Source organism: Mauremys reevesii, linkage group 15 (genome assembly GCF_016161935.1).
Source record: "Mauremys reevesii isolate NIE-2019 linkage group 15, ASM1616193v1, whole genome shotgun sequence".
Taxonomy (NCBI): domain Eukaryota; kingdom Metazoa; phylum Chordata; order Testudines; family Geoemydidae; genus Mauremys; species Mauremys reevesii.
The window spans coordinates 18295268-18314579 of NC_052637.1; the positions used below are offsets into that span (position 1 = coordinate 18295268).

At 54.5% G+C, this 19312-nt stretch overlaps 1 protein-coding gene across 1 annotated transcript; it reads right to left on the minus strand.

Moving 5' to 3' along the window:
- Positions 1-5151: 5151 nt before the first annotated feature.
- LOC120383260 lies at positions 5152-11401 on the minus strand. Its single transcript, XM_039501157.1, has 9 exons — positions 11188-11401; positions 10698-10804; positions 9902-9997; positions 9419-9523; positions 8934-9069; positions 8075-8169; positions 7438-7590; positions 6495-6639; positions 5152-5550 (listed from the first exon to the last, which is right to left on the minus strand). Exons 1-8 carry the CDS (start codon positions 11399-11401, stop codon positions 6538-6540), a joined length of 1008 nt encoding a protein of 335 aa, XP_039357091.1. The 3' UTR covers positions 5152-5550; positions 6495-6537.
- Positions 11402-19312: the final 7911 nt, after the last annotated feature.

Here is a 19312-nt window from a genome sequence, read left to right on the forward strand (position 1 = left end):
TGGTAATAGTCACTGACATTTTTGCTTGTTCTTTAACCTGAAGGCCCAAACACACATGGAGGGAACAGGACAAGCATGTGCCTGCAACACTGGATCCCTTAGTGAAAGGGAACTTTTTTGCAACTGGCTTTTAAAAGCATGTGGGGGGAGGGGTGTTATTGAAAAGTATATGGAGGCAAACTTGGTTTGGTGTGTTTCTAAAGCTGCTGATTTGTGTGTGCGAGGGGTCTGGGCAAGGCATAGGTGTAGGGTGTAAAAGTACTTGGTTTGTTTCAAACCAACAGGGTTTTTTTCCTGTGCAAAATGTGGTTTAAAATGGATTTTAAAAGCAGTTTGGTTTTTATTCTGCAAATTGAGATGTATTTTAAAAAATGTTTTTGAGGTTTTTGTTGTTTGTTTGTTTGTTGTTTTTTGTTTTACGTTTTAAGTGGTAGAAATAAACTCAAAACCTGTTTGTCGTACAGCCTGAACTGGGTGATTTGGTTTAAAGCTGTGACTTGTTAAACAGAAAAAAACCCCTAATGAATATTTAGTTTTGAAGTTTACAAGAGGGTTTCCTGTGTTTTGCGCCACAGTACGGTGGAAACATGAGAGATCCCTAGAGCAGAGGGAAAACAAGCTCAGAAGAAAAGGGAACGAGACAGCTGAAAGGGAAAATTCACCAGCATCAGTGACTGATGGATGGATGAAGCCCAGTAAATATATTTTGCTTATTGGTTGGGTTGTTCTGTGAGGTTTTGTATTTGAAGTGAATACATAGGTGCAGGTGAGAAAGTTGGTAAAGTTCAGTTTTGTAAAATGGTTCCCCCCACCCCCCATAGGCCTGGGCAACTTTTCTGACAATGCTTAGTCAGCGCTACAAGGACACCTCCTCCAGAACCGCCAAAGAGCCAGGAATCTGCTCAGAGACCTTTAACAACGCAAAACAGCACAAGAGTGCAGATGAAGCATCTGGGCAGTCCAAACCTCATATCCGTCAAACCCAAGGGCAAAACAAGACTCTGGTAAACAACAACCACAACTCCAGTTCCTCAGCGGCCACTGCCACAGCAAACCCTGAGTAAATCCCACATTCACAAACCTGGAGCATGCGCTCAAGGGGCTCTGAACGTGCGCAGAACCATACACATTCACAACTCCAGAGCATGTGCTCTAGGGGTTGTGAATAGACCACCAAGGACTGACAAACCATTCTCCCCAAACCATAAGCTCATCACCGCTCCCCTATATTCTAGTATTTGGGAACAGTTTGATGGTTCATTCAGAAAACTGATGGACGCTGTGTCCCCGGGGTGGGGGTGGGGGGGGCTAAAAGAACGGCATTCTAACAAGAGCTGGGAAAAATCTGACGCTTCGTTCAGAACACTGGCGACCTCTGTATCCTCAGGGGGCCTAACGACCGACCGCAACTCACTTACTGGATGCTGAAACGAGTCCGTCCTTCAAAGAACCAACTGAGCCGAATTCTAAAAGGCTAAACCTTACAGCGCCGAGCTTCAAAGGTGCCTAATGTACGTGAAGCCGAGCGACGCGGAGAAAGTGAAAAATCAGTCTGTTTCTACCAGAACAGGGACTGAATGTAACTGAAACCCCCCAGAAACACCAAAGAGCTCAGAGTCTGTTGCTCAGCAGGTGCTGGATAACACGAAGAAGCGTTCTAAGAAAAATGCATTTGTACTGCTAAAGAAGCTGGGCCAGGCTACAAATCTCTCTTCATGGAACGATAAAGGGGCTTTTGTGTACAAAGGCTCTGTGGTTAATGGTTCTAACATGCTCGACTTAGTCCGGGCCATGACCCAGACGCACTCTGTTCCTAGCACACATGGACCTTAAAGATGGGATGACTATGAATGTCATGGCGAAACAGAACGTACCACCTTCCGTCATGGGCACTGCGGCCAAGAGAGCTCTATGGAACGTCTCATGACCTCGACCGTCACTTAATCCAGAGGTGAAAGTGAGCCGGTACGGGCCAGTATGGAGTACCAACCAGAGCCAGTACGCCGTGCCGGACCGCACCGGCTTCCTCGGCGGGGCTTTAAAGGACTCAGAGCTCCGGCAGCTGTAGGGAGACCAGAGCCCTTTAAATTCCCCTCTACGCAGCTCCAGCAGCTGGGTTGGGGCTGGGATTTAAAGGGCTCACAGCAGGGGGAAAAGTAACTTCCAGGATTTACCAGTACTGCCGGAATCCTGAGGGGGCGTGGCCTCAACCGGAAGAGGCGGGGCCTCTCAAGATTTAAAGGTCCTGGAGCATCGGCTGTGGCTGGTCTTTAATTTGCCCCAGGGTCTTTAATTTGCCCCTGAGCCCAGGGTTGATTTAAAGGGCCCAGAGGTCAGGCCGCTGCGGAGCCCCGAGCCCTTTAGATTCCCCCCGCAGCTCCGGCAGCCGGATTCCGGTGTGGATTTAAAGGGCCCGGAGCTCCCATGGCTGCAGGGAGCACCGAGCCCTTTAAATCTGGCCCCAGCCCGGCTGCCAGGGCTGCGGGGGGAAATTAAAGGGCTCTGGGCTCCCTGCAGCCGCCAGAGCTCTGAGCCATTCAAATCCCTGGGAAGCCGGTGCGGTCCGGCACGGCATATTGGCTCTTCCTGGTATGCCGTACTGGACCATAATGGCTTATTTTCATCTCTGCTTCAGAGATCCCACGGCTGCGGGGAGCCCAGAGCCCTTTAATTTCCCCCTGCAGATCTGGCAGCTGGGCTGGGGCCAGGATTTAAAGGGCTCAGAGATCCTGTGCCTGCGGGAATCCCAGAGACCTTTAAATACCCCCTGCAGCTCTGGAAGCCAGGCTGGGGCTGCGAATTAAAGGGCTCAGAGCTCCTGTGGCTACAGGGAGCCCAGAGCCCTTTAAATTCCCCCGCAGCTCTGGCAGCCGGGTTCGGGTGTGGATTTAAAGGGCCCGGAGCTGCTGCCGCTGCAGGGAGCACTGAGCTTTTTAAGTCCCAGCCCCAGCCCGGCTGCCGGAGCTGCGGTGGGAGGGGTGGAGGGATTTAAAGGGCTTTGGGCTCCCTGCAGCCGCCGGAGCTCTGAGCCCGTTAAATCCCCGCTGAGGAAGCCGGTGCGGTCCGGCACAGCATAGTGGCTCTTGCCGCTACGCCGTACTGGCCCGTACCGGCATACTTTCATCTCTGGCTCAGAACTCCTATGGCTGCGGGGAGCCCAGAGCCCTTTAAATTCCCCCTGCAGCTCCAGGAGCTGGGCTGGGGCCGGGAATTAAAGGGCTCAGAGCTCTGGCGGTTGCTGGGAACCCAGAGCCCATTAAATTCCCCCCCGCCCCCGCAGCTCCAGCAGCTGGGCTGGGGCCGGGATTTAATGGGCTCAGCGCTCCCTGGGGCTGCATAGATCCCAGAGCCCTTTAATTCCCCTCCACGCAGCTCCAGCAGCTGGGTTGGGGCTGGGATTTAAAGGGCTCACAGCAGGGGGAAAAGTAACTTCCAGGACTTACCGGTACTGCTGGAATCCTGAGGGGGCGTGGCCTCAACCGGAAGAGGCGGGGCCTCTCAAGATTTAAAGGTCCTGGAGCATCGGCTGTGGCTGGTCTTTAATTTGCCCCAGGGTCTTTAATTTGCCCCTGAGCCCAGGGTTGATTTAAAGGGCCCAGGGCTCAGGCTGCTGCAGAGCCCCGAGCCCTTTAGATTCCCCCTGCAGCTCCGGCAGCCGGATTCCGGTGTGGATTTAAAGGGCCCGGAGCTCCCACGGCTGCGGGGAGCACCGAGCCCTTTAAATCTGGCCCCAGCCCGGCTGCCAGAGCTGCGGGGAAAAATTAAAGGGCTCTGGGCTCCCTGCAGCCGCCAGAGCTCTGAGCCATTCAAATCCCTGCTGAGGAAGCCGGTGCAGTCCGGCACGGCATATTGGCTCTTCCTGGTACGCCATACTGGACCATAATGGCTTATTTTCATCTCTGCTTCAGAGATCCCACGGCTGCGGGGAGCCCAGAGCCCTTTAAATCCCCCCCCACAGCTCCAGGAGCTGGGCTGGGGCTGGGAATTAAAGGGCTCAGAGCTCCTGTGGTTGCTGGGAACCCAGAGCCCATTAAATCTCCCCCCTCCTCCCCACACAGCTCCAGCAGCTGGGCTGGGGCCGGGATTTAATGGGCTCAGTGCTCCCCGTGGCTGCGTAGATCCCAGAGCCCTTTAATTTCCCTCCATGCAGCTCCAGCACCCAGGCTGGGGCAGGAAATTAAAGGGCTAAGGGCTCTCCGGAGCAGCAGGAGCTCCGGGCCCTTTAAATCCTGGCTCCAGCCGGGTAAGGCTCAGGCTCCCCACAGCCATGGGAGCTCCGGGCCCTTTAAATCCATGCTTGAACCCAGCTGCCAGAGCTGCGGGGGGAATTTAAAGGCCCTGGGGCTCCTAGCCACAGCCGATGCTCCAGGACCTTTCAAGCTTGAGAGGCCCCGCCCCTTCAGGTTGAGGCCACGCCCCCTAAGGACTCCAGCAGTACCGGTAAGTCCTGGAAGTTACTTTCACCCCTGACTTAATCATTCCTTTACCTGTGTTCACCTTGTGCACCGGTGACTCCCCTGAGCCGCAGTCGCATTCCACCTCTAAGGGGGTGGACAAAAAGAGGCCACCATGATCATTGGGGTGTCTCACAAGCAGTTGGGTTTTGGGTTCGGGTTCCGGCATATCCATCAATGGCTGGGCCAAAGGGCTCCCCTCGGTCGCTCCCTCCTCCTCCTCGGCACTGTCGCTGATGTAGCGCTTTCTCTGCGGATGGTCAAAGACCCTTGGGGCAAAGACAGAGTCCGAAGTTCTCACGGGGGTGGTGAAGGAGTCCAGGTTTCCTCTCAGCAGCCTTCCCACGATTTCTAAACCATGTGTCCTTGGTGAGAGATGGCCTCGTCCGTCCGGCGCTGGGACTTATGAGGTAATGGTGCTGCACTCTGATTGGCAGAGGGCCCTGGGAGGAGTTCTTAGTGGGGTCATATGGCCCACTCCCGGACGGGTCACCCTGCCCCAGAACTCACCCTGATTGGTCAGAATCCCCTCTTGGGGTGGTTCTGTCAGGACAAAACCGATCCTAATTGGTTGAGGGCAGTGAGAGGAGTTCTTAGAGGGGTCACAAGACACACATCGGGATGGGTCACCCTCCCACCCCAGAGCTCGCCCTGATTGGTCAAATCTCCTCTTGGGGTGGTCCTACCGGGAGGAAACCCATCCTGATTGGTAGAAGGTGGTGGGAGGAGTTCTTAGAGGGGTCACATGACACACCTGGCTTCCAGTCATGTGGCTGCCTTGACCACGAAGTAATACCCCATGGGGTGGGACTTCCGGTGACAGGTGGGAGGGACTAAGGAGTCATGGGGCAGGGTTAGGGTTTGATTAATGGTGGGGCCTGTCTACTGCTGCCAGGTGTTGAGTATGTGCAGGCAGAACCAGAGCCAGTGTCCATGTCCAGGCCGGAGGTCGAAGCCGGGTGGTCAGAAGTACGAGCCAAAGTCCATATCCACGCAAAGGTTGAAGCCATGTAGTCGAAATCGGAGGGGTTGGGGAAGATCAGGAGGAGAAGGAGGCAATGCTGTGCAGCGGGTGGGTGGAGGGCCTGGAGAGAGGCTAGAGAAAGGCAAGGAGAATACTGAGCCGGGGTTCAGAACCCAGATCTGGAGCCAAGAAGGGTCACGCCAAAGTCATAGCTAGACACTGGAGTCAAGAGCCCAGCCAGAGTCAACAGCGAGAAACCGGAGGGCAGGGAAGGGCAGGGCAGGGCAGGGGGTACATGCGGGCGGGAATGAGGATGACTTACTGGAGCCTGGAGACCCCTCATCGGGGGACTCCCTTCCTAGCAATAACAGAAGGACAGCGGGATAACAAAAGATGTCTCTGAGCCTGGGGACCAAGCCAAGGGGAGCTCCCATCCAGGCTGTGTGCCAGGACCCCATCACCCTCCCTGTTCCTTTCACACGCACAGACCCCCTGGCCGGAGGGGAGAATAAAGGGCAGAAGCGAAGGTGCCCCTGGGGGAAAGGCTCTAGGCCGGGACCCAGTCCACTTCCCAGATCTACACCCAGGATTGTGTGACCAGGCCCACAGCCCTTCCTCTGCGTCTCAGTTCCCACCTGCCGGATGGGGAGGCTCCTCCCCTGCCCCAGGGTGTTCAGGGGGAGTTTCATTCCTGGCTGGGAAGGGTTCAGATACCAGGTGGGTGGATTGGGCCCCAGGTGGGGGATGGTCGGACATTCGCTGCATCAGGGGTGATAGGGGCCATGGGAAGGTCTGAGCAGTGACGACGGGGGAGGGGCTCCATGTCAGGCCACCCCTCCCAGACTGCAATGGCTATTGAGCACAACCCCTGGCTCTGCGGATACTCTCACTTCTGGGTCAGCCCCACAGCCTGATTCTTCCCAACCAGTATCTGGCCTGGCCCCAGCCCCAGGGGTCGGGGTGGGGCAGGGTGTCCAGAGCAAGGTGCTCAGTCTTGGTTTCTCTCAGTGCTGCGGGGGGCTCTATGGCCGCTCCCCCCAGCCCTTCCCCCCAGGCACAGTGAGACAGAGCAGTACCTGTGGCAGGGGGTCCGAGCTGGTCATGCGAGGGGGGGGGTCTTCAATCCTGCCCCATGGAGCACAGCCCCTGCAGGGCGTCGGGCACCTGGCCCAAGACCCTGATATTAAATAGCTGTCCCATGATTTTGGATGTAATGTCCCCCTGTTGCAAGGGAACAAGGATAAATCAGAGACTCCGACATCCATGAGAACAAAGGGTATTAACGGCACCGGGAGCCAGCAACATTTTCTCTCCACGTCTGAGGGACGGATTCCCCCGCCCAACCCCCGAGATGAAATCTTGTCTCTTCTCTAGTGACTTCCGTCCCCTCTCCCACCATTGTGGAATGAACTCCTGCCCCCACTCCTCTCAGTCCCCCCGCGAGAACTGTTCTACATCCCAACCCAGCGGGAATCCATCTCCGCTCCCCAGAGTCCCCTCAGCCACCCTCGCCCCCTCCAGCCGAGGGCTGGGAGGCTTTGGGCAGTAGTGCCGGGGGGTGAGAGGAAGTGGACACCTTTCCCCAAGGGATCCCCATGTCCTTAACGTGATGCCATGGGCAGTGACTTATGCAGCCTCTGCTGACTGACTCCTCCAGTTCTCCCAGAACAGGTGGGGGCTGGGATAACACGATACCAGAGCTCTAGGAACCAGCCCGAGGCCCCGAGGGGGATGAAAGGCTCACAGAGGTGGCTAGGGGAGTTGGCAGCCCCTAGCATGAGCAATGGCAGCGTGTTGTGCTGATGTGACGCCTGTTAGGAAATAGCCTTGCTGGGGAGCTGGGTCTGCCCTGCTTTGAGCTGCTCAGGGGAGAAGCTGGCACCAACCAATGGCACCTGTCTGGGGTCACCCTCTCCTTGCTCCCTGGTCAGCGCATGGGGATGGGATGGGAGCGATTTTCAATGGCCTGGAGGTGAAAGGCCCTGGGGGTCTCTCCCCAGGTGACCCCTTTTTGGTTACCTCGTCCTCTAGCAGCTGGCCGGCTTCCCCCAAGATGGAATAGGTCAGCAGCAGGCCAGCATGGCTGATGTGGTGGAGGGGGTGGTGGATGGCCAGCAGGCCCGCCTGGAGGAAACTGCTCTTCTGGTCTTCGCTGAATATTTCTCCAAAGACCTAAAACCAAAAGAACCAGAGCACTTGCAATGGCCCAGGACCAGGCTCCAAATCCCTCTAGTGTCTCACAAGGAGGAGAAGAGTCCTGGGGCAGCCAACCTTTGGGGTCCCATGGACCAGGAACCCCCTTCAGTAGGAGGCTGCAGGCACTGAGGCCTCCAATAGCTCTTATGGAGCAGGATTCACCGCAGGGTGCCATGAGATGCTGGGAATGTGTCTGCGCGCTCTGGAACCCAGCTCACACAGACAGCCCAGGACCCCTGCTGCTCCCAGCAGCGACAGCTCCTGCAGCTCACCCGCTAAAGGTTCGGGGTCTTTTAGATCTGGATCATTCCCACGCCTCACCCCACGGACATTCCCAGGAGCCTCACATACTCTGTGGAAATAAGGAGCAGGCTCTTGCCCTGTGTCCATGACACACTCACTGCAGCGGGAGACAACTCCATACCTGAGCTGCTGCAATGCACCAGTGGAGAGTCCTTACCTCTCCCACCCTAGCCAGATTTCTATATCCCAGGCGCTTGGGGTCATGGAGCCCGTCCCGGCACCACAGGTCTGCTGCCTTGCTGGTGTTGAGCCCTGGGAGAGAAAGACACACCCATTGGGGAGGTTTGACCTTCCGCTTTCAATGCCTGTTTCCTTCTGGGTGCACACTGGCCAGGCTCCTCCTGGCATCCGCGGCCCAATGGAATCGCAGGGTCCATGCCAGGCGGGTTAGTACCAGAAGGGGGATTTGTTTCAACCATCACAGTAATCATGTGACCCTTACGGTCATTGTGCTCTGGGAGTGGGTGCCTGTTCATGGGGGTGTCTAATACTGAGAACCCCCCACACCCACTGAAGTCAGGATCTGGCCCTGGCTACCCGACTGGTGACACCCTACAAGCTTTGTGTCCATCTCCTGTGGTGCCTGTTCCTGCCCCTGCCCTCATGACGGGCTCTTTCCCTCCATGTGTCTCAATAGCTCCGTTCCTGTCCCCTCACGAGCTGGCTGCCCCATACAGGGTGGGCTGATTTCCCTGGGCTGGGGGACAGAGCCGGGCTCTGAGATAAAGCAGCCAATTTCCCTGGCACTTTCACACTCGTCTCCCTAATTCGGAGAGAAGGAGTCACCATCTAAGCCGGGGTCGGTCTCAGAGGAGGGGGCTTCTTTCTGTAGGGTCCCATTGCCCAGCAGAGGGAGTCTCAAAGGAGGGGCCTTGTTTCTATTGGGGTTCCTCTTTCCCGCTACAGCGGGTCTAAGCAGAGAGGCCTTAGTTCTACCAGCGTCCCATTGGCCAGCTGGAGCTAGTCTCCCAGAGGCTCTTTTCCATGGGGTCCCATTGCCCAGCTGGGTTTCTTACCCCTCTTCTGGAGCAGGAGCTTGTGCAGCCAATAGATCCCACCCCTGGCTTGCCGACTGATGTCACTGGCTGGATGGGTTACACAGAGACCCAGCTGCAGCACAAATTCACCTGCCTTAGAGAAGGTGGAGGAGGTCTGGTGGAAGGAGAAGGAGAGGGGAATCCATCACCATTCTCCCTTCAGTTCCCCAGCGCCCCTGGACCTGAGCTCTGCTCCCACCCCTCTGTAGGAGGCGCTGGGGGAGAGGAGCGAGCGCCCTCTTCCTCTCTGTCCCCAAGGGAGCTCGGAGCAAAGGGAGCAGGGCAAGGGCCCTTGCTGAGCACTCGCTGCCTCGCTGCTCCAGAATAACAAGGGCCCTGAGGCCAGGCACGACACTGCCAGCCAGCGGCCTATGGAACGCAGTCCCTTATGGACCCGGGGGGACCAATTAGCCAGGGGATGAGGAACTTGACTCTGCAGGATGCTGGGGTCAGAGGTCACTTACGTCAAATCCAGGCAGGGAGGTGGCAAACTGGAGCAGGGCCGCGCTGGTCTGGACGGCCCTGGCTCTCTCCTGGGTGTTCTTTGCCAGGAGAGAGCGATGGATGTGCTGCGGGAGAAGGAGGCAGGGGAGGGTCAGCGGGCAGGCGTACATGCTCTACAAACCAGCCTCTCCCCCTCCCCAAGGGGCTGAGACTTTGTGCTCAGGGTGGAGTAGCCGAGCCCTGGTTGCAGAGCTTGAAAAGGGGGTTCAGTCTCTCAGGCCCCAGCCAGGCCTGGTGCTCACTGTTAGTGCTTAATGCAACCGTGCAGAGCTCTGGCTGACAGTCCCAGCTCCTTCCCCCTGCACTGGCAGCTCTGGGAATGTGTGGCCGGCTGGGTCCAAGCTGGGAGGACACAATGGAAACGTGGCTCTTCTAGTCTCTCCTTTGCTGCCCTCCCACAGGGCTCAGGGGCAATTCCACCCCAGACCGTCCATTCTACTCACCTCCAGGAGGTGCTGCAGCTTCTCCACGGTGGGGGTCTCTGTTAGGCGGTCCCTGAGGATGGTGTCCAGGCTCCGCGAATAGTGGTTGTGCAGAGCCTGGAAGAAGAGGGAGCACCCGTCAGTCATGGGACATGGGGCTACAGCAGTCAGGGGACAATGAGGAGGATTCTCCAGGAGCCCTGGCAAGACTCAAAAGGCACATCCTGGCCTCTCCTATTCACATGACTCCAGGGACACTTAGCAAGAGTTCATGGCCGGATGCCTGCTGCCTCATCAATCCTTGCTCTGAGCAGTTCTCTGGGCAGGGCCTGGTACCCAGCAGAGTATGGACCAGCCAAACTGCAATGGGTGGGATGTAGGATCCCCGGGAGAGTCCAGGCAGGAGATCAGAGAATGAGGAGAGGAGGGAAGGCTGGGATCAGCCACAGAGGGGTAACACAATCCCCTCTGAACCCCTGATCCATGAACAGCACGTCAGGATCAAGGCACATGCCCTGGACCCCAGACCCAAACCAGCTCCAGGGCTCAGGACCTCCATGGAGTTGGACAGGGAAAGCCGCCCGCTTCCCAAAACCAGTGTCTCCCTGCGCAGACAGGGGTTGGAACTTGGACAGTGTCTGCGAGGACCTTGGCCTGTGTGGGACAAATGTCCCCACTTTGGGGTGCCAGATAACAGAGGAGATGTGTCCCCCCATTGGGGGTGAGGGATTCTCTGGTGCAAGACCCCCTGCCTGGATGGGGACGGAACAAGGAGCAGGACAGACTGGGTGGCAGCGCAGCTGGGGGATTTTTGTACCTCAGCTCTGCCCTGCAGGTGCTGCTGGATCACCAAGATGATGTCTTCCTCAGGGCAGAAATCCTGCTCCTCCTCCTCAGGCCACGACACCTGGGCACTGGGGGTGTCTGCACCAGGGAGGGAAGGAGAAAGTTTAATCCCTTCTGCTGCTGGGGGGATGCAGTGGACAGAGAAGGCTCCATGTTTCCCCTTTCTCTGTAAGGAGCCCCATGGCGGCCAGGGCTCCACCCTGCCCCTCCCAGAGACACCCTCAGCCCCATCAGCCTCAGGGCCCCGTGGCAGTCAGCCCCCCACCCCAACATGATCAGGGAGGCTGGAGCTCCCCGACTTCGCCCAGCATCCCCTGCCATGGGGCGTGTCTGTGCCACCCCCACTGGTGTTAGTGGGGTCACGTGGGTCAATCCCGGCGCCTTGGCGAGCCGATGGGCACAGGGTGTTACTAGTCCCACACCGCCCCAGTCCTCCTCCCTTTCCCTGGGTCTCCCCTCACCTCCAAAGAAGGAGCCTTCAAAGACAGGGCTGCCAGACTCCACGGGGGAGCTGCTGGCCCCACAGGAGAATGCGGAGCTGCTGGTGTCTGTCGCGCCGCAGTCACTCAACTCCTGCTCTGGGCTGGCAGGAGGCTCCTCCGGGGCCAGGGTGAGGCTGGCGGGAGGCTCCTCCGGGGCCAGGGTGAGGCTGGCGCAGGGCCCCTCAGCTGCCATGGTGGTTGGCGGCTCCTGCTGGGCCCTGGGGTGCAGCTCCTGGCTCCTTGGCTTCCTGCAAAGGAAGCCCCAGAGCTGCCGTCCCCAGCTCCTGTCCTCCCCTGGCTCTCTGCTCCACAGCTGAACCCGGGGCCACCTCCGTTTCGGCCCAGAAGGTGCCTCAGGGTCAGCTAGAGGAGCTGCTGTCTTCCGCCTCCTCCAGCAGGCAAAGCAGCTCCTCTTTTTCCCCTGGCCACGAGCCTCTTCCCCGCCCGCGGGGACAGAGTGGCCGCTCTCCGCCTGGGCAGGCTGGCTGATGTCTTCTTCTGGCTGTGGAGCCACCTGCCCGGCCTTCCTCCTGAGCATCTGCCTGATTCGCTCCATCCTGGAACTGAGTGGGGAGCAGCCATGAGTCTGGCTTCAAAGCAGCCTCTCATTAACGAGCCTGCCTGCTCCCCTGCCCACCTCCCCTCTGCTGAGGCAATTTCTCCTCCCGACACATCCCACCCCAGGGCACAGGAACCCTCAACCTGGGGAACAAACCCTGACAAGGGAGGGGCTGGGAGCCCTAGTGATGGGATATTCCCACCACACTGGGGATGGTTCTGGAGAACTCCACTTACTTACTCTAGATCAGATGGAGCAGGATGGCAGATGCTCAGGGTTGCTCCTCCCTTCACCCTCCTCGATCTCCGCACCCAGGTGGCCGGCAACGGGTGCCGCTCAATGCCCTGCCAGCAGGGCAAGGGGTAGACACCAGATATCGAAACTGGCTGTGAAAACAATACAATGCCACTAGCGGAACGCTCCTGGGACACTCCATAGCTGTACCCGGGGCCACCTCCATTTGGACCCAGAAGGTGCCTCAGGGTCAGCTAGGGGAGCTGGGGTCTTCCTCCTCCTCCAGAAAGCCAGAGCTGGGAAGTGCCAGCAGGACTCGATTCCCAGTCTCCCTGGCTCCGAGTGGGACCTGTTGTAGTGATTGACGGATTTGCTCTTTGTCCCCCATCCAAAGCCAATAACACATCTCTGGGTTGGCAGTCATGAGTTAGACCTTCTCAGCACCCTTCTGTCTCCTGCAGCCCTCAGCTGTTCCTTGAATTGCGGTGGCTTGGACGGGAACAGGACTGGAATTTGTTACTGGCTCACTGGGTGGTTCTAGCTAATGAGGGTCTCAGTCTAGCCTCAGAGGCCCACAACCCCAGACACTACAGGTCAGGGTGGATTGATTTCATTCCAAATGTTTTGTAGTTGTATTTTTGAGTTATTTTCCTAATGAGAGATTGATTCTCATGAAATTCTTAGTGGTGGCCGATGACAGTACATGGAGCAATGGTCTCAAGTTGCACTGTGGAAGGCTTAGCTTGGCTATTAGGAAACACTAGTTCACTAGGAGGGTGATGAAGCCCTGGAATGGGTTCCCTAGGGAGGTGGTGGAATCTCCATCCTTACAAGTTTTTAAAGGTCAGCTTGACAAAGCCCTGGCTGGGATGATGAAGTTGGGGTTGGTCCTGCCTGCAGCAGGGGGTTGGACTAGATACCTCCTGAGGTCTGTTCCAGCCCTAGTCTTCTATGATGCTAGGAATAGGGATCCATTCAAACATGTTGACTTGCTGGTTTTGCAGGATACAGAAAAACAAAAAGGTTGACTCAACCATTTGTTTTCATTTCAAACAAACTGAGGTAAAGAAGTATCTCTAGTTCGTGCACTGAACTGATTGTTCCTGCTCATAAAGTCCTTCCAGATTTTAGAAGTAGTAGCTCACACCTCCTCCTCTCTAGCCTTTATTCATATTTTACAAGGGGAAAAGAAGCCTTCATCCTTTTCGAACTCCCAATCAGTTTCTAACATTTGAATGAAGTAGCTGCATCAACTGGAATGAAGAAAATATTCTTTCTGCACCCGCAGAAGAGGCTAATGCTGCCAAAATCTGGCTGAGTGTTTCAATAACTTCTGGACCCCCAGGTGCTTAGGCAATGACTTCCAACAGTTCAGTGCTTTGACTTCCTCTGACACTTGGCAGCAAACATGGACTTCTTCATATATGTAGTTATTTAAATTACTTTAATAGGCTGGAGCAACTAGAGGCCTTAACATCACTGGTCATCATTTCAAATTTTATACTGGATAAGTTTATATTGAAAAAGTTTTTTTTTTAAATTTAAAACACCCAGTTTAAATAAAAATAAAATCTCTTTTGGGGGGATTGGGGTTGGGCTGTGAAAAAGCCACTGATTGGTCTTGCCCTTGATTTTAAAAGAACTACTTCATCTGAGAGAATTGGAAACTGCTTGTATTCTAGTCAAGGAGAGGAGGCAGCAAAATTCATCCTAGCAGTAATCTGTTGGGCCTTATTTGCTCAGCCTCAAACAAACAAGTGTGCAAAACTCTAGCTAGTCTCTTTTATGTAGGCCCAGCTAAGAGGTGGTGGGAGGGGCAGGAATGCTGTCTCCATCCCGGAACCAGTAGCAATTGCACAGGATATTGCCACAGAACCTACATTTTACTGCCAAACTCTCTAAGCCATTCCTCTCCTGCGCTTCCTGGTTTCTAAGTTTCAAATCCACAAAACCTTCCCCTTGACAGTCACTGCCCAGGTGGTGCAGCAGGCAGAGGAACCTGAGCAGTAACATTGTGACACCAGAGGTAACTCAGCCACCTGTCGCTCCCTGACTCCACTAACCTGGAGCATAAACCTAAAGCCTGAGCCCTGCCTTGGGCATCGCTCCCACGGAAACCTGCAGGCTCATTTACTGACTTATGCAAATCACCTGTGGAGAGTTAGCACTGACTGGTTGAATTCACTCTCAAGTCACAATGCCCTTCAGCTTACAGCACGAATGGAAGGGGCACAGGGTGGAAATCAGGCTTTTCTGGTGACCCGTTTTCCAATTGAGAAGAAGGGACAAGAGGGAAGGAGGAAGAGGGAAGCAAAATGGCCACATTCCAAACGCCCCCAGCGAGTCACAGATTAATTCCAAGCCCAGAGGAAACCACTGTCGTCTGACTTTCTGTTTCACTTCGGCCATAGAATGTGCCTCAAAATAATTCCCATAGGAATTAGAGCAGGTTTTTAGTAAAACACCCAAGCTTGATTTTAAAAGAGGCCAGTTGTGGAAAATCCAGCATAACCCTCAGTGAATTGCTCCAAACTCTGATGTTAAAAATGCTCCTCGCCTTATTTCCAGTGTGTATTGGTCTAGCTTCAACTTCCAGCCATTGTCTGCTCATAACCTTTATCTGGTAAAGGGAAGATGGAGGCTTGCTGCAGCAAGGCTCCAGGGCTCTGCGAGGTTCCCCCTGCCCCACATCCCTGTCCTGCCTGGCTGTTGGCAAGGGAGCTCTGTGAGGTCACAGACTCCTCACTCATAGAATCATAGACTATCAGGGTTGGAAGGGACCTCAGGAGGTATCTAGTCCAACCCCCTGCTCAAAGTAGGACCAATTCCCAACTAATTGTCTTTGCTCAATGGGCTGAGTTCCTGCCAAAAGCTTTTGTGACGTCATTGCCACACCCACCTTTCCCTGGCAGGCCTGACCTCTGCCCCGGCCAGCCCAGCTGGATGTTTGAGCTGCACCCCGGATCACCCCACTTGCTCATTATTGATTCTGGGGAGCAAGCAGGCTACCCAGTAAAACAGAAGAGTCTGTTCCGCACCCCACACTGAGTTTTTCATAGAGGCATCGGTTGTGAAACAATTCAGTCTCCTAATGTGGCCTCTATTTCACGGGCTATGAAATTTCACACTCTTAGCACCCTATTGAGCCCAATTGCTTGTAATTCACTAAAAGGCACCTTCCCAACCAGTTATGATGGTAGGACACCAGGAAACAGAGACTCCACCTCTCCCCTGGGTAATTTCTTCCAGTGGCTAGTCTCCCTCACTGTCATAATTATATTGGAAATTGACAACCTCTGATAAGGGCCCAATTTATGACAATCTTTTAAATAATTTAAATAGAAGAGAAAAAATAACATTCAGTAGAACATGTTCACTGCCAAGCTTTTCAGGCAGTCGCACCACTGATGTGATAGCTAAGGCCCCGGAAGCAAAGCTAGCTGAAATGCTAACCCAGCTTTGGGCAGCAGTAGCTTCCTTGAAAGGTGCAGAAAATATTGTCTTCCTTTCAGTTTATTCAAATCGTTCAGTTCAATCGACTAGTTTGTTGAAATTCAAGAAAGCCATTGGGAATTCACAAAACAGGCAAACTTGTTTTCCTCCCTCAATCTAGGGATAAAAACTAGGGGATAGATCTACTGGTTCATCAATCTAGAAACTCGTGGAGACAAGAATGTATCATTTCACTTCACTAACCACACATCAAATTGCCTTTGTTTAAGAAATTTGTTAGTTTGAAATGCAAAACATTTTGATACAATTTCTTTCTTATACTTCTCTTTCTAGCTCTGGCATGGCCTTGCTGTGTGACCAAAGAGAGGTTACTTCTTTTCTCTTTCCCTCGGTATCATGGGGGATGGAGAAAATTCTCTCAGCCCTAGCAGGAGAGAGATTTGAGCAAGTCAGGCGCGTTAGGGTCCTCGTGCTCTAAAGGACAATTGGCGATTGTTGTTTGGGGCAAGAATCCCGACGGATTTCTTACTTGTCCCCCAACCAAAGCCAATAACACATCTCTGTATTTTCAGTCATGAGTTAGACATTCTGTCTCCCGCAGCCCTCAGCTGTTCCTTGGATTAGGGAGGCTTGGATGGTAAGAGAACTGGAATTATTTTACTGGCTTCTTGGGTGTTATTAGCCCGTGAGGGTCTCAGTCTGGCCCCCAAGGCCCACACTCCCAGACACTAAAGATCAGGAGGGGTTGATTTCACTCAAAGTGTTTTGTTTTTGCGTTTTTGAATTATTTTCCTAATGAAAGATTGATTCTCACGAAATCTTAGAGCTGGCAGATGACAGAACAAGGAGCAATGCTCTCAAGTTGCAGGGTGGAAGGCTCGGATATTAGCAAAACCTTTTTCCCTAGGAGGGTGGTGATGCCTTTGAATCTGCTAGGATAGAGTCCCCTATCTTGTATCTATTTCTAGAGCCTATATTTTTTCTTACCTTCTACACAGATGACAACGTCTTTGAAACAAATTCCACACGGGAATGACAAACACACGCACAGAATCTCCTGCACACCAACGTCTCTTGGTCCTCGGTGAGAGACCGCGAGATGGAGGCTTGCTGCAGCAAGGCTACAGGGCTCTCCGAGGTTGCCCCTGCCCCGCATCCCTGTCCTGCCTGGCTGTTGGCAAGGGAGCTCTGTGAGGTCACAGACGCCTCATCATCGTTGCCCAATAGGCTGAGTTCCTGCCAAAGGCCTTTGTGACATCACTGTCACACCCACCTTTCCCTGGCAGGCCTGATGTCTGCCCCTGGCCAGCCCAGCTGGGTGTTTGAGCTGCACCCCGGATCACCCCACTTGCTCATTATTGATTCTGGGGAGCAAGCAGGCCACCCAGTAAAACAGCAGGGTCTGTTCCGCACCCCACACTGAGCTTTTCATAGCGGTTATGAAACTATTCGATCTCCTAATCTGGCCTCTTTCACAGGCTATGAAATTTCACACACTTTGCATCATATGAAGCCCAATTGCTTGTAAGTCACTAAAAGGCACCTTCCAGAATGACAGGCAGTTTTGACGACAAGACATCAGGAAACAGAGACTCCACCTCTCCCCTGGGTAATTTGTTCCAGTGGTTAGTCTCCCTCACTGTCAAAACTGTGTGCCTACGTCTCCTTTGAATTTCTCTGGCTTCAGCTGGCAGCTGTTGGTTCTTGTTGTGCCTTTTTTGGCTAGATCGAATTAGCCCTGCCCCGTGAAATCCGATCTCCCCGTCCTGCTGGACCCCCCCAGCCAAGAGAACCCAGTAGGGGCTCCTAGTTGTTTCTCTGCCCAGCTGGGGACAGGACTTCCTCTCCGTGGGAATATCAGACGCACCTGCAGAGGCAATGCAGAAGTGAGTGCGCTGCATCAGCCAGGCATTGGGCTCAGGGCTTTGCTCTTGGCAGCTTCTGCTCCAGTCACGTCTCTGGGTGCCCGGACTCAGAGCTTCTGGCCACCTGTGGGGTCAGCCAGTGCTGGGGCACCGGGCTCAAGACTTTCATGCCCCTCCCCACTCCTGCCGGCGCTCTGGGTGCCTGGGCTCAGGGCTTCTGCCTGGCCTCTGCAGCGAGAGCTCGGGGCTTCCCTTGCAGTTCCTTCTGGGGCTCAAGGGTCCATTTCTCTGGATGCCCCAAAAATGGTAGGAGCCGAGGTGCTCCCAAGTAGTTGGTAGGAGCTGAGGTGCTGCTAACAGCAGGGCCCCACCTGCACATCTGGGAACCTCCTCTAGCTTCAGAAAGGTTGCTGGCTGCTGCCCTTGGAGCCCAGGTCTGAAGGCAGCACAGAAGTGAGGGTGGCAATGCTGTGACCCCCCCACAACAACCTCTGAACTCCCCCGTTCTCCCAGGTTGATCAGGACCCCCATGGTTACAATACCATGAAATGTCAGGTGGAAACATCGAAATGGTGACGTTGGTCAATTTCAAGGCCAGAGGTTTGTAAACTAGTCAAAGTGAGCCCTGAATTTGGTAGGGACCTGGCTATTATGGAGGCCCGAGCAGGTTTGCACTCCCAGTTCTCCTGAAAGGCCATGGAGAATTCCTGCTGCCTGAGAAACTTTCCAGAATAAGTTACCAGGACTGGGAGAGAAATGAAGGAAACCAACCAAAGCCTGAGCTAGGATGGAGAGCATTGATCCAAGCCGTGTTTGAACCCCTCCACCCACACCTGCCTGCCTGCGGTGAAACGGACCGAGGGGCACTGATTTCTAGTTGTGAACTTGCTACCGACCGTGGGCTCCAGCACAAGCCGTACAGCCCATACTCTGAACTCTTGGATAAACAGCAAAGCTGGCTTTTCCGAAACCTTTCTCCCCAGTGCCCTGCATCCACTTGGGATTGTGCCCAGCAGAGGCTGGTGGAGGGGAGGGGAAGGGAGAGGAGGCCATGCAAATGTTGTGGCATCTGCACAACCCCCCAGACACACACAGCAATGCAGGGCAGAATATCCAGGACAGTAACTGATTTGGCCATAACCTACCAAATCCTCAGTGTTGAAAGTCCAATTTCTCTAGAAAACAATGGGAGGGAGGGGTTAGAGAGCTGCAGTAACCATGTGGACTTCCAGTATCTGGCTAGGCACATCCCCCTCTGCAGAGTTTTCACTGCTATTGTCTCCAAACTGGTCCTCCTGATCTGATGTGAGGTCACATCCTGGCCTTTAGGGCCATTGGCAGGATCTTCCCTGTTCCCAGCTGCAGCATCACCCTCGTTATTCTGCCTGATAAGAATCCTGCCAGGGCTCAGCTAAATGGCATGTGGCATGACAGGCTCTTTGCTGGGGGCCTTGGCAGCGCTCAATCGAGATCTGAATCGGACGGGCATGAGCAGGTGCATTTCCTGACTTTTTACTGGACTCCTGGACCCTCTCATGCTGCTGCTGCAAATGTTCCTTCTCGCTCAGCGCTGGGCAGCAGAATGCTCCTTGCCCTTTGGCTGTGCGACATCCAGACGTCTAGTCCTGCTGCTCTGAAAGAAACCGTCTTCACAGCTCTAATCCTGGCAGATATTGATTACAATCTTGCCGTGCTCCTCTAAGTGTATTTGTGATTGGACGTGCTTCTTGCTAGGGGGGATTTTCAGATACATGAACTGCATAAAACAGAGGGAAAGACAAAAGGAAGCCATAACCTACCAAATGTCTAAGAACTTGAACAATATTTGAAGACCATATATTGGTGTCTAACTACCTCCTGCTGCCAGGAAATGCAACTGGTATTTTAACGACACACTCACTCCGCTTGTGCCTGACCTGTGATTCAGAGCTCTGAGGAATTCTGTCCCCTGGTGTTGGCAAAACAAATAAACCCCACCTCCCATTACACAATC

Bases quoted from the DNA above. Each gene is read 5' to 3' on its own strand.
- LOC120383260 (XM_039501157.1), bottom strand. From the start codon at position 11,401: ATGGCAGCTGAGGGGCCCTGCGCCAGCCTCACCCTGGCCCCGGAGGAG. The intron at 9,998-10,697 runs GTACAAAAATCC...CTCTTCTTCCAG, and splicing joins ACCTGCAGGGCAGAGCTGAG to GCTCTGCACAACCACTATTC. The intron at 9,524-9,901 runs GTGAGTAGAATG...CTTCTCCCGCAG, and splicing joins AGCTGCAGCACCTCCTGGAG to CACATCCATCGCTCTCTCCT.